Source organism: Nuphar pumila, chromosome 1 (assembly GCF_984573655.1).
Source record: "Nuphar pumila chromosome 1, dmNupPumi1.hap1.1, whole genome shotgun sequence".
Taxonomy (NCBI): Eukaryota; Viridiplantae; Streptophyta; class Magnoliopsida; order Nymphaeales; family Nymphaeaceae; genus Nuphar; species Nuphar pumila.
The window spans coordinates 39,328,535-39,342,527 of NC_143249.1; the positions used below are offsets into that span (position 1 = coordinate 39,328,535).

Here is a 13,993-nt window from a genome sequence, read left to right on the forward strand (position 1 = left end):
CACTCTTTCCAATATTTAAAAAAATTTTGAATCATTTTTTGCAGCCATGTATCTAATAAATCCATCATAATTGAGACAATCATGAAGTAGACAAATGTAAATTGTCTAAACTTCATGAAAATGTAAGTTAGCAGTAGTATAGTTCGTACCTGGAATTTTTTTTTGCAGTATAGAACATTTCAAAAAAGTTACTAAGTTTTTCTGCTTTCACTCAATTATCTTTTCCAGATATATCTTGATAAGCATTTTATTAAATTTTAAGTAAAAATTCTTTATAGTGTAGTGTGGAATCTAACATCAAAAGGGTGGAACATTATATCATAATTTTGTCTTGAAAGCAAGTCCTATACTTTTACAACATTCATAAATAGTTGCCAATGCCTATCCATTCCTTTGTAAAATTCAATTGATTCATGAATTTTTGAAACATCTCTTATCTCACTTATACCATCTTGCACAATGAGGTTTAAGACATGAGCATTAATTACATCAAATATGAAAAACTTTTCTTCAAGAGAAAATAACCCTTTTCTCTTATATCTTCAGGAAAATTCATCGCCATCACATCATTTATGCACAAGGTATCTAGAGTAATGGTAAATAATTTTGAATCAATGGCCCAATCACATAAGCATTTTTTCAAACACATTGTCATACTATGTGCATTATGTGGTAAGTGAACATAAGCAAAATTGAAGACCCTAATATGCAACTTCCACTAATCATCCACAAAATGAGCATTCAAAGATAAATACCTTAATGTCTAACTAGATGTCCAAGTACCACAAGTTAAAAAAATCCATTCACTATTTGCACTGAAAATAACTTTAACTTTTCCCTTTCACTATTATACATCTTCATAATATCTCTTTGTATAGTTCTTCTAGAAAAGGGAGCAAACTTTAAATTGCATGCTTGAAATACCATAATAAATAATCATGCTCAACCATTTTAAATGGATACTCATAAATAATAATAGCCTTAGCTATGTTTTTTCTCATGTCAAACTCGAATTTTCACCATTGTTTGTAAGAGAAAATAGATGCTGCCCATTGTGATATACTTGCCTACAAAGACACCTACAAACGTGTCTATTCAAATGATTTGTACCATTTCTAGCGTTAATACTAAATTATGTAGTGCAAATCCTACACTTGGCAATAAATATCTTATTCTTTACCATTAGAGTGAGATGCTCTCAACAATTAGTTCTTTTTCTTTTAGATCCATCCTCCTCTTTATCCGATGAGCTCTCACTATTATGCACACTAGTGATATATCAGTCATAAAATAAAAAGACAAATATCAACATGTATACCTCATTAAAATTTATAAGAAAAAACCAATAAAATCTATAAAAAAAACAATCAAAGCAATGACAAACATGTCCTATATATTTATATAACAAACATGACTCATGGTTTCTAATGAACAAAGACACTTTGCCTACAAGGGACCCGCTCATCTAGTAGGGGCATATTGCCATGAGTACTATTTTTTTATTTTTTTTCCTTTATTTTTTTAAGCAACTTTTGTTTTTGTTTTTCTTTTTAGGTGCAAATGGAAACGTAGCAATATAGAATTTTAGACTTAAATAACAAACGAGTTTTTAAGCAAAAGAATCTCAAGAACAAGTAGTTATTCTGCAATACAGCATAAGGCTATTGTTTGGGATTTTGCTTTGTGAGAAAAAACTCTTCCACAATTACACATGACATCTGCCATTGGCGACATTGCTTTTGAAACAAAACCAATGTATACATTGGAATCTATTAAGTACATGATATGACATGACCAAAAAAACATCACCCTTTGCTAACCAACGTTTTGACAATATCACTCTATATGCCTCATTAAATGGGCTTACTCATGTTCAAGTATGTCTGTAGCCATTTCCACTTGCTCCATCGGTGCTCTAGCCTTTGGTTGTTGGTTACTTGATGGGGGACTTGCAGTTTGCACAGTGAAGGTGGTGGTGAAAATTTTTCAAAAAACCTAATTCCTAAATAAACCTAGTCCCATAAAATTATCTTCCTCTTTCTCCTGAAATTAGTGCAACTAATTATGTAAATAGTAAATAATGAATAAGTTGCCATGTACCAAACTAATTATCTTTCTAGTTTTCATAAAATAATGCAACTAATTAGGTAAATAATAATAGTTGCCAAGGTACTATGTAATGAAATAATTAATTTAATTTTTATATTATTACAAATTAATAAATAGCTCAGGTTCGTTGGGCCAGCCCCCGGGGCCGAACCGGACTCGGCCATGTATATAATGTGCCAGGTTTTGGCTTGTTAGTTAACAAGCTCGAGCCTAAAACCTTGACCCAAACCTGCCCCCATAGCGGGCCAAGGTGGATTGGGCCATTGGGCCTCCTAGCCCTTTGCCCACCATTAGTTACAGTGTTTGAAAGTCAATTAAGATTCTCAATCTAAAGCTAATGCTATTGAGCTCGCAGACTAATTGTGATTGTGTAACACTAATGTGGAGATTCAAACGCAAAAAGTACCTTCATTTATGCACTGAAACTTTGTGAATAGCCTCTTGAGTTGTTTCCATAGTTTTGATCCACATGAAGGATTGTTGGGTTTTTTGACTCAAAACTATCTAGTTAGGATTTGAGTTTGCCTACCCATGATCCTAAATTTACCTAAGTTAGTGGGTGTTCATTTATTCCTACAAATTTAGTCCCATATTGAAGAGTGTGAGAACTTTACTTGACTTTATTTAGTAGGGAGTTGTCTTTACGAACAAAGCCCATTAAGGTTATATCAATTGGACTTTAAACTTTGGATTTGTATTTGTATTTGAGTTCCAGTTATGTTTGGTTTGGTCTTTGACCATTCTTTTTAATACTTGAGACGATTTTATCCTCTAATTCTTAGACCTACCATGTTAACTAAATGTTTTAAATCTAGACTGACCCATTTATGAGCCTTAAACTGGTCCTTGACCTTGACTCAACATTTTTGCATGAACATTGAATGCTCCATATTCCTATACTGCCCAAGCCCTTTGACTACACACCAAGTTTTGAATATTTTTTTTACCTTGATAAGACCTTGTTTGTTTTGTTGAACAAGACTTTCAGCTATTAGTTTTGCCTAGCTGTTTGACTAGCCCTAGTCATTCATTGCTAGTTGTTTGGACTCTCTAATTTTTCTTTATGAGTCTTGACTACTTGCTTAGACTGGTCTATGTACCTCAACCATCTCCCATTCTTTTCATCACTCTCCTCTCCTCTTCTCTCTACTCCTCTTATGAGTTTGCTCCTCTCTCTCCCTTTTTCTCTCTTGTGTGGTCTTAAGATATCTGAGCTCTCTTTCATATCCCTTGTGAGCTCCCTACTCCCCTATGCTCAGCCTATATGAGCTCTCTCCCTAGTGCTTTTCTTGTTTTCTTCCCTAGTGGGTTCATATACTAAACCCAAAATGAATATAGGTCAACCTAACATAGCAAGATGCTATTAAGGTTGATCTATGTTGAGTTGCTCGGTCTCACCTACTGCAAAATGTAGGCTAATTTTTTAGCTCAATTGTATATTGTGAGTAAAGTTACACGAATACTCATCACACCAAGGACTTGATTCTAAATTGGGGCAACTATAGCTTGAAAGACAATACATGTAACACATGCCTCACATGCACATGATTCATACTCAATTGCCTTACCTACTAAGCAACATCTGATTTTGTATTCCAATGTGTGTGCAATGGTGAGAGAGATGCTCTCATTGTCACTCCGATGACAAGCGATTGAGAGGATAGTCGAGCTTCAATGACCGGGTCAATCTCCAAGTGATTGGGGAGAAGAACTAGGGATGAGAGTGGATTGGGGCAGGGGTAGGAGACAAGGTCTCCATCCCCGCCTCTTCTTGAAATTTTGCACTCTATCCCCATTTCTGTGCTCCATCCCCCGTCCAAATGAGATGAGGCGGGGCAGTCCCCATTTCCTCTTGGTCCACTGTCATCCCTAAAGAAGGAGAGAAAGGTTTACTAACGGGGATTGGGGATGGAGCGGGGCGAGGCAAGGCGGGGTGGGGTGGGGTGGGGTGGGGAAAAGCGTAAGTCCATGCCCGCCTCCATCCTCGCACGAGTTTTGATTTTAACCGCCATCTCCGTTTCATGTCCTCCATCCCCGGTCCAAACAGGGCAAGGCGAGGCCCCATTTTCCCCTGTGACCATCCCTAAGAATAGCCATGGCCTTCCCACAAGTTTTTTTTGACATAAACACATTTTAATGGTAGGGAAGATGAAATAAGGGTAATTTAATAAATTTCTGAAGTTTCACCACAGTCAACTGACCTGGGTCAGGGAGGTGGGTGGCTCAGCATTATTTTGCTAACCCAACCATGCATTTGTAAAACCTGAAAATCTAGGCCTGTATTTATAAATAGGTTAAAAATTAGCCGTGTTTTTGTGAATTATTTTAGTTATTTTTTAAAATTCTTGCAAAAGATTTGGTCGCTTTCCGAGTTTCTTAAAACGTAGATCTGGATATGGAATTCTGTGCAAAAGATGAGCCATGATTTGAAAGTTTCCGAAAGAAACCGCTGTAAGGTTTGGATTCTGCTTGAAGTATAAACCCTAGTACGGACGAGAACGCCGGCGACGTTGGTACGTGCGGCCCACGTCGGCCGATCTCTGGCCGGGCGGCTATGGGGCGATGCGGCAAGTGCGAGACGATGTCGGTGGTGTTCGACCCCGACTCGTCCGCCTGGGTCTGCAACCTCTGCGGCACCGTCCAGGACTCCGGCGTCTTCGTCTCCCACCTCGACGTTTTCACCGAGAATCTCGGCCGTTCCGTCGAGATCGGACGGTCTAACCCCACCTCCAGCGTCCCGTACGGCGATCGCCGCCTCTACATCAAGGGCAGCTATAACTACAGAGAGCACAAGGAGGTATCCTTCTCCTCTTGCTATCGTCTTTCTTTCTCTCCTCTTCCTTTCTTTTGTTCTTTTTGTAGTTGCGAATTTTATCGATCTTGATGCGATTTTGATATCGATATGATTTGATTGGAATCTAATTGAAGTTGAAACTACGCGACGTTTGTTGATAGAGTTCGATTTGGTTGGCTAAGGAAATTTGTATTGTGGGATACTCTGCTATATCCCAATCCATCTCCCGATATCCAATTAAGTTGGTGTATCCAAAATTCCACATACCTTCCTTGAGAGTTGTTTATTTCATGTAGAGAGCTTCTCCCCCATGATTTTCACGTGCGTGTTCGTGATTATTTTAAGAAGTTCAATGCAATGTTGCCGAATCTGTTAGCGTTATGACTTAATAGTCTAAGTTAAGCAGGATTATCAGCTGTCTAGTTTACTATACCCTGAATGATGGCTCTTATTTTTGCCTGTATATGATACTCCATATGGAGCTTGTACAAAATGGCAATGTTGGGCATGACTGCTGCTGCAATTTCGTCCTTCCATTGACACCTCTTGGTGTTGATGGAAACTCAGAATTGCGAGTTCTGCTAACTCTATTGAGATTGTAGGTAAATGGTGTGACTGCAGCAAGTTCAGTGAGGGTATCCTGCCATAACTGAATTCAAAATTGTCCTTGTTATTGCTAGTGTAAAGTTTTATTTAGCAGATTAGCTAATTTAATGCATCTTTTTTTTCTGGACAGTTTGAGGCTCGAAGGACAATTGAGAGTATAACATCAAGCTTAGGATTGTCGCCTTCAAGAGCTAATGATGTGAAACATATGGTTGAAAAGATAACTGAAGGTGGATGGGGTGGGGGTACCTGGTTCCCTATCCTTGTTGGTGCTTGTGCTTATGTAGTGGCTCGACAGAATCAACTGCCTCTTACAATTATGGAAGTCTCTGTAAGTACTTTTCCATTTAGAGTCTTGCTTTCAAGGGCATATTATAGTGTGCCTACATTTTCTATTAAAAAAGGAAATCACAAGAATGAGTATTTTGCTAGAATCTTATTGAACTCTTTACATTTTTTAGAAGACAAGTAGTTTCTTCTTTTAATTACAAAGGATAAGAATGGTATAGCCTTCTGCATCATCAATTTGGTTTTCTAAGTTTAGTTGTCATTAATCTGGCACAATTTTGCTTGATTTCACTTGGTTGGCTTTGTCTTAGAAGAATTTTCTTCTTCTGTTGCAGGCTGTTATTAGCTGTGATGCTCATGTACTAGGGCGGATGTATATTCGGGTTCGGGAGTATCTTGAGTTAGATTTGGTATGACTCATTCAGCATATCATCTCTTGTTTATCTTATCAAATCTTGTTCGGCACTATGTTTTGTAAAGTTTACTGTTTGATATTTGGGAATCTTAGTACCCCTAAGTCTTAAGGAGGATCTTTATATAAGTTTTCATGATCTTACAGGATACTGCAGTTCAGACTTTAATCCATTAGTTGTCCAATTACGTTCAATTCACTTCTTGCCCATTATTTTTCCCTTCTAATATGATACATTGGATGTGTATGTCACACATGCACGTGCACACATACACAAACACACACAGAATTCTGATATATGATATAGCTATTGTCATGTCTCCATGTTAAGATCCACTGTATTTATTCAATTCCTTTTGCTTGTTTTGGTTTGAATTAAGTTGGAGCTAATCAAATACATACATATATACATTTTACTCTCTCTATATACACTATGTAAATATCATGATATTTTTTATCATCAACTTCTATTTTAGATAATTTCTTGTTTTTTTATGTAAATTTTATTTATTTTTTGGTTGCAAAAGATAGAAGAAAATATTTCTTCTCTTTTGTATTTATTTATTTTTTTAAATTGCCAAGATTTTCTTGAGCCTATCTTCTGGGCCTTATCTTACCACAACTACTTCTTGGATCTGATGAGCAAACAATGGCCTCCTAAGATTCTTAGGTTGGCATATTCTGCCTGACCTTGTGACATGATCAACTCCTCCGACAACCTACCTGGTCTGGAAGGTCAGAAGGAGAAGTATTATAAGCTTTGAATGGAAGCCCTGGTAAACAGTGGCAATAACTTTTAAATGTTAACTGTCCTAAGGTAGTGAAAGTCCTTGTTTCATAATTAGCAACCTACTCGAGTGGTCTAACGACTGGCTTTTTATAAACCTTGGAAAATTACCTCGTCTGGACATTTTGCTCCAAAGCTATAATGATAATATGCGTAATCATTTAAAGTGTATGTCATACGCCCAATGATCAGACAGTGGAAACATGTATTTGACCAAAGAAAAGGCTGTGAATATGTTGTATGGAACCAAGAAGGCGATCTGACATACATAATAATGTTGTTCCTGTGCTTGTGCCATTGTCCATGATCTTAGTTCAAACTGCTGTTACTCCTGCTCAGGATGCTTTTATAACATGGTCCATAGGATTGGATTGTTTTTTAAGTTTTAATGCTTATTTCCTTTTTCCGCAGCCTGTAATCAAGTCATTTTCTTTAGAATTCTTTGTTGTTTGCTAAATATCATGCCTGTGAAGAGAGTTACTGTACTCATAATTAGGGAAAATGTTTACCGTTTAGAGGCACACCATTGTATATTTTGGTTTATTGTTGACTGAACATGTTTTTTTTGCTCACCTGCTTCTTTTTGTGCAGCCTGAGACAAATATTATTACACTTATGGAGCGGGCAATTCAAGATTCTCCCAGCTTCACGGTAGACCCTTCTCCATGCTAATTTTGGCTGCAGTTACCTAACTTGCTGCCCAATTTTACTCAGGGCTCAACTAATGGTGCTTGTTTTTCTTTTTTGAAAAGTCTTCATCTAGGAAAGCTTGTGCCTTCAACGAAAAGAATTTATTTAGGGATTTTTTCAAAAGGCCACCTAAATTTTTAGCAATGATAAAAACTACCCCTAAACATTTTCATGGTTAATTGAAATCATAGTCACCTATATCGTTCAAGGTAACATCCTGGCAAGGTTTTTCTTGGAGAGATTTTTCAAAAACTGATTTTTCTCAGGAGTTTTAAAAATTTTAAAAATGCAAAAAGTAATAAGAAAGATAAGAAAATAATAAGGTTTGTATCAATTTTCTTGCAAAATATAAGGAAATAAGTTTGGAAACTGTTTAAAATACAAAAGAAACAAATATACAAAAAATTGGCTTAAAATATAAGAAAAAAATCATAAATATTGTGTTAATATCATGATATTTTCATTTTTACGATATTTTGAAAATATCACCGATATCGGTGACTGATTAAAATACTCCAAGTTAACTTCCGTCAACATTTCTGTTAAATGTGTGTTGTAATTACCATTTTACCCTCATAGCCATGTCCACTGCCATCATCTCCAATGCCCAAGCCAAAAAACCCTCTCTCTTACATTTCCAACAGCCATCTGTCATGGATAAGGGTAAAAATGTTTTGAAGCCTAAGGTGATGGCCATTTTTTTTTTCTGGTGACTCAAGGTTGAAAAGTCACTAGAAAGAAGGCAAATAAATCCCCATTTCATCTTCCTTTTTCCGGTTGATTTCGGCCATAAGGGGCCTGAAAACAATAAGAGCAAAAGTTGACTGACTGCCATTCATTCCCCAGAAAGTTTTTTTGGGCTTTATAAAGCACACTTCTGCAAACCTTTTTCAGTTCGAAATGACAGCCAAACATGTTCAAATGTTAAAATAGTTTTTAAAACTATCAAAAGTCGATTTTGCTCATCATCCAAATGGCCCTCAATCTGTTAAAACCACTGGTAATTTACCTTGCTATTTCCTTTGTTGCAATAGAAATTTAAACAGAAAAAGAGAAACGTTTGAACCCACCTTCTCTGTGTGTGTACGTGCACGCATGTGCACGTGGCAGCTCTTCTCCCATGACCGACGCCTGTTTCTTCTCCCTTCTCCTTTCTCCAACCACCACTGATGGTGATTTCAGCTGCATTTTCACTGTTGGCATGGGCTGGAATTCCCTAAAAATGTGATGGGGCAGGTCTTTGAATAGATTAATGGCAATGATGTAAAATTCAGGTTTTAACACATGTTGGGCTAATGAAAACCCCAGTTAATTGAATAGGGAAATGAATTTTTATTTAACAGTTAAAAGTTTTGGTGCGCTTTTGACAAAATGGAAATGCTAGGTGTGTTTTTTATTATTTTCAAAATTTTAGGTGCTATTTTTTAAAATTTTCCATTTATTTATATTGAGTTAGTATCTATATTCTGGGCATGTGGTAAATGGGCATGTGTGTGTGTGAGAGAGAGAGCATACATAGTGTGTATTGCATGCATAGCTTATCTATATGTCCTCACGCAATCGCACACAGAGTGCATACAAGTTCATAAGTATTAGTATCCTTCAAAATTAGTTTATGGAAAATGATTATTTTACTTTTTGAATGCAATGCCAGACTTGCTTTTTTGGTCTAACCAACTTTGATATAACGTGCATTAAATATCTTGGTATACAAAAAAGGCATCTCATACATGTTGTTTCCTGAGATGAACATAAATATCCCCTATGACTGCACATCTAGGAAGTTTCATATTTTGAAGAAGCAATCAGCATAAATCTTGGGACTACATTACGTGGAAAGATCAATGCTCATGGTGTGGGCAGATGCTGTTTGAACAAGCAACCACCTTGAACATTTGGAGGTTCTAAGGGGTAAAGTTAGGGTGTAAAATTAGATATTGTCTTAGAAACACATGCCAACATGCCTGTCTGACATTTCATGTTAAGCCAGTGTACAAAACATTCACTTCCTATGGAGATGGCATGTTGCAATGTCAAGGACCAAGGGCCATTGGTTGCCAAAAAATGTTTTGTTGATTATCATATTTGAAATAATCTGCTTACCATTAGTTTTTTATGAGATTTATTAATAGTGATTAAACCTTTTTCAAGATCAAAATACATTCATGATAGTCCAAATTTAAACTCCTATTAGTACATGCATCACTTCTTGGACGTTGGGTTGTTAACGCGCTGTCCAATGGAAGTTCAGGTTTTTAATAACTTAATGTGTATGAATTAGGGGACCTTCATGTGTGAGGGAGGGAGGTCTGTTGGTTGGTGAATTAATCATGTATAAATTGTTTCAGGATATTCCAAAAGACAAAATTGGTGTCATGATTATGCAAGGGCGGTTTCTTTTGCAATGCTGCACTAAGTGGTTTTTAACTACAGGACGACATCCTCTTCCGGTATAAATATCTTGCAATTTCTTATTTATTTTTTCGTTAATTATCATCTATGTAAGATGTGCATTTCTAGAAGGGTGGCGTACCTGTGTCGGCATGGTATGACACAGGTACTGGTTTTGGTACTTCATGTGTACGGGTCAGACCAGTTCAGATCTGACCTGATCCATACCTGACATGGTACCTGTCATCTAGGATCATTTCCATCCATCTTTAATGTGCAGAAAATGTTGTTTTCATTCTTTTGTGGTGTTTGATGCATACAAAAACACACACATAGCTGTACCCTCGTATCCATACTTTTAAAAATCCTTGTTTTGTACCCTATGTACCTGAACCCGTGCCTATGGACATAGGTTACCATATTGATGGATGTTTCTTTTTCAATGAAGTAGCTAAAAGCATGTGGGCATATGGGTTGCATGCATCAAAATCAAATCACAACTTTCTGAAATTACGAAATATCATGATGATCCCTCATGGACATGCCTTTAATTCTCAGTTTAATGTCCGTACATGTAGAATTCAAAAAGTTGAGTTAAAAATAAAAATGAAATTGATGCAGTTCCAACTTTGTGTTTTTGTGATGCAGATGGTTGCTGCTGTAGTCACTTTTGTTGCAGAGATCAATGGGGTATGTTGTATTTTTATGTCAATGATTTACTTTATGATCTCTTTGGTTATTTCTTTAATGCAATAGTTGAGTTGTCATGCATGAAAGTTCTGCTGTATTTTTTTAATCTACTTACACCAGTTATGACATTTTGTTTGCTGGTGTTCTTGCATTTAACTTCACTTGTTACTGGATGATAATAAACTTATGCATTTTTCTATCAATAAAAGCAGGTCAATGTTGGAGTAGAGGATATTTCAAAGGAGCTTTCTGCATGTAAGGTTACCAGCAAACAAAGACTTAAGGAACTGCAGGTTTTATTTTACTAGTTCTTAGTTTTTTATGACATTTTTTTTAATATTGGTGGCGCTTGAATCATCTCATGTTCTTGTTCTCAACTGTATTTGGTAAATGCCATGTCCATTTTGCTAGATTTTCTAGTGCCGTGTTTGTCTTTATCTATTAAAGGTTGTCATGGACCCTTGTAGTTTTATTTATATTGACACCATGGAGTTGAAAAACATGCTTGGATCTATTACAGGTGTCATGGACCCTTTTAGTTTTATTTGTATTGACACCATAGAGTTGAAAAATGTTTGCATTTTGTATTGGTATCTTTGCTATCAGGAGTGTGGTGGAAAGCCTGGGACTAGGAAGGAAAAAAAATGAACAGAGTAGGAGCAAAGATTTTAGCATTTATATGTTGACTTTATCAATGTCAAGTTAGGTCAGATGGCCTCAACTGGTTTGATTGTGTAAGGTTGTTTACTTGTTGGACATCACTGAATCTTTCCATTTCTTGCTGTTTGTCTTTCAGTTTGTATGACATTGGTGGTCATTAGAAATAAAAGAGATACCTATGCAACATAGTTCCATAGGCATTCGCATCATGTAGGTGAAATTTAGGTATCATGTAGGTGTAAGTTTTCCTTTGTCCCTGTATTGAGAAAGAGAAGAGAGGGAGAGAGAGAGAGAGAGAGAGAGAGAGAGAGAGAGGTATCGATTGCGGCTGTCACGATTTCAGTAAAAGAAATCGTGACCTAAATGTGTATTTAAGTTTACATTACACTATGGGTCCGAGTCTGGTGTATCCAGATCCGATAACTAAAAAGAAAGTTATATGGTCTTTACATGGATCGGGTCGGATCCTGCACCTCTTTCACCCCCCCTCAAGTTGATCATGGTTTTGGACCATGAACAACTTGCTTTTAAGCATCCAAAAGCGATCCTTGGTTAACCCTTTGGTAAATATGTCTGCAACCTGTCTTTCAGTACTGACAAACTCAGGCTCAATCTCTTTTTCTTCAACCTTCTGTCTCACAAAGTGTTGGTCGATCTCAATGTGCTTGGCACGATTGTGATGTACGGGATTGAATGAAATATTGATAGCGCTTTGATTGTCACAGAGCAAGGTAGTGTGGGAGATCTTTTCTCCTACTTTAGTTAGAAGATGCCTGATCCATGTGACTTCGGCAGTGGCTGCAACCATGGATCTATATTCAGCCTCAAGGCTGCTCCAAGAGACTAAATTTCTTCCAATGAAAGCACAATATCCTGATGTAGATTTTCTTTCGTCAGGATCTCCTGCCTAGTCTGCATCACAATATACAATAATTTCGTGCTCGTTTTTGCTGTATGACTGTTGTAAATATATCAATCCATCCCCAATAGTTCCTTTCAGATATCTAAGGATCCTCTTGACCGCTTCCATATGTCCAGTACGTGGCGCATGCATAAATTGAGACACTTGATTGATTGAATAAATAATATCAGGTCTAGTGAATGTGAGGTATTGTAACATTCCTATTATGCTGTGATACCTGGTGGGGTCATCACACAGATCTCCATCATGAGCACTAAGTTTTTGATGAAGTACACTCGGAGTTTCTAGAGGTTTGCAGTCTTTCATGCCTGCCTTGCTGAGAACATCTACAGTGTACTTGTGTTGAGTGAGTGTCAATCCATGAGCCTGGTTATCAACTTCTACACCAAGGAAATAGCGTAGAACTCCAAGATCTTTCATTTTGAACCTTTGACCTAATAAGTCTTTTATTTCTTGGATGTGGTCCGGAGAGTTTCCTGTGATGATAATATCATCAACATAAATTAATAATAGAGTGGTCACAGACTGGCTTTTAAAGATAAATAATGAGTGGTCCAGCATGGAACGTGAAAATCCATGTTTCTGAATCTCTGATGAGAAGCTATCAAACCAAGAGCGAGATGCTTGCTTCAGGCCGTAGATGGCTCTTTTTAGCCTGCATACATGAGTTTTACAATTTTGTTCTTGATATCCCGGGGGTTGTTCTATGTATACTTCCTCCTTCAAATCCCCATGTAAGAATGCATTTTTTACATCAAGCTGACTCAACTTCTATCCATGTTCAACAGCCAGGGAAATGATAATTCAAATCATTCCCATTCTTACAGCCGGACTAAAAGTCTCATCATAGTCTTGCCCTGCTTCTTGAGTGAATCCTTTTGCTACAAGTCTTGCCTTATATCGTTCAATGGTTTCATCTGGCTTGTACTTGATTTTGTAGACCCATTTGCATCCGACAACATTTTTGTCAGGTGGTCTGGGAACAACATCCCATGTTCCACATTCATGCAAGGCTTGCATTTCATCATTCATGGCTTCTACCCATTTCATAGAAGCTGCTGCCTGATAATACATGATGGACTCTTCGTCCTTATTGATGGCAGTTAAAAACAGTTGAAGATCCAAGGATAAGTTGTTATAACTAACCCACCTGTCAATAGGATGTCGTATGCGGTTTGATTTTCTGACTGCAAGGGTATGAGAAGGAGTAGGATTGGCGACTGAGACATGATCTGAATGGCTTGATGTTGTCGGTCTCTGTCTGGAATAGACAATGCCTTTGTATCTGCCCGGTACTTCCTCTGCATTCTGTGACCTCGACGTCCCAGTGTTCTCAAATACCTCTTCTTCTTGTTGCACGCAATCTGAGGAACATGTTTCATTAGAGCCAACAAAAAGTTCTGAGCTCAACCAAAGATAGTAAATTTCAGTTGACATATTCGTTGTGTCAGCTTCGTGGTCAAAATTTTGTTCATCAAAGACAACATTTCTTGAGGTTCTGATGCGTTTGTTGGTGGGATCATAACACCTATATCCTTTGTAGTCATCTGCATATCCCACAAATCTGTACTTTTGAGCCTTATCTTGAAACTTGTTTCTCAGGGACTGATCGATATGCACATAACAGACACATCCAAAAACACG

General features: G+C 37.2%; 1 protein-coding gene across 1 annotated transcript in view; it reads left to right on the forward strand.

Annotated features, from left to right (window-relative positions):
* Window positions 1-4,617: 4,617 nt before the first annotated feature.
* LOC149848754 (plant-specific TFIIB-related protein PTF2-like) overlaps window positions 4,618-13,993 on the forward strand; it is a 79,593-nt gene continuing 70,217 nt past the window's right edge. The window contains exons 1-7 of the mRNA XM_089997237.1: window positions 4,618-4,906; window positions 5,640-5,840; window positions 6,133-6,207; window positions 7,588-7,647; window positions 10,035-10,136; window positions 10,726-10,767; window positions 10,980-11,060. Coding sequence (XP_089853363.1) covers window positions 4,664-4,906; window positions 5,640-5,840; window positions 6,133-6,207; window positions 7,588-7,647; window positions 10,035-10,136; window positions 10,726-10,767; window positions 10,980-11,060 — 804 coding nt within the window. The 5' untranslated portion in view covers window positions 4,618-4,663. The remainder of the gene's footprint in view (window positions 4,907-5,639; window positions 5,841-6,132; window positions 6,208-7,587; window positions 7,648-10,034; window positions 10,137-10,725; window positions 10,768-10,979; window positions 11,061-13,993) is intronic.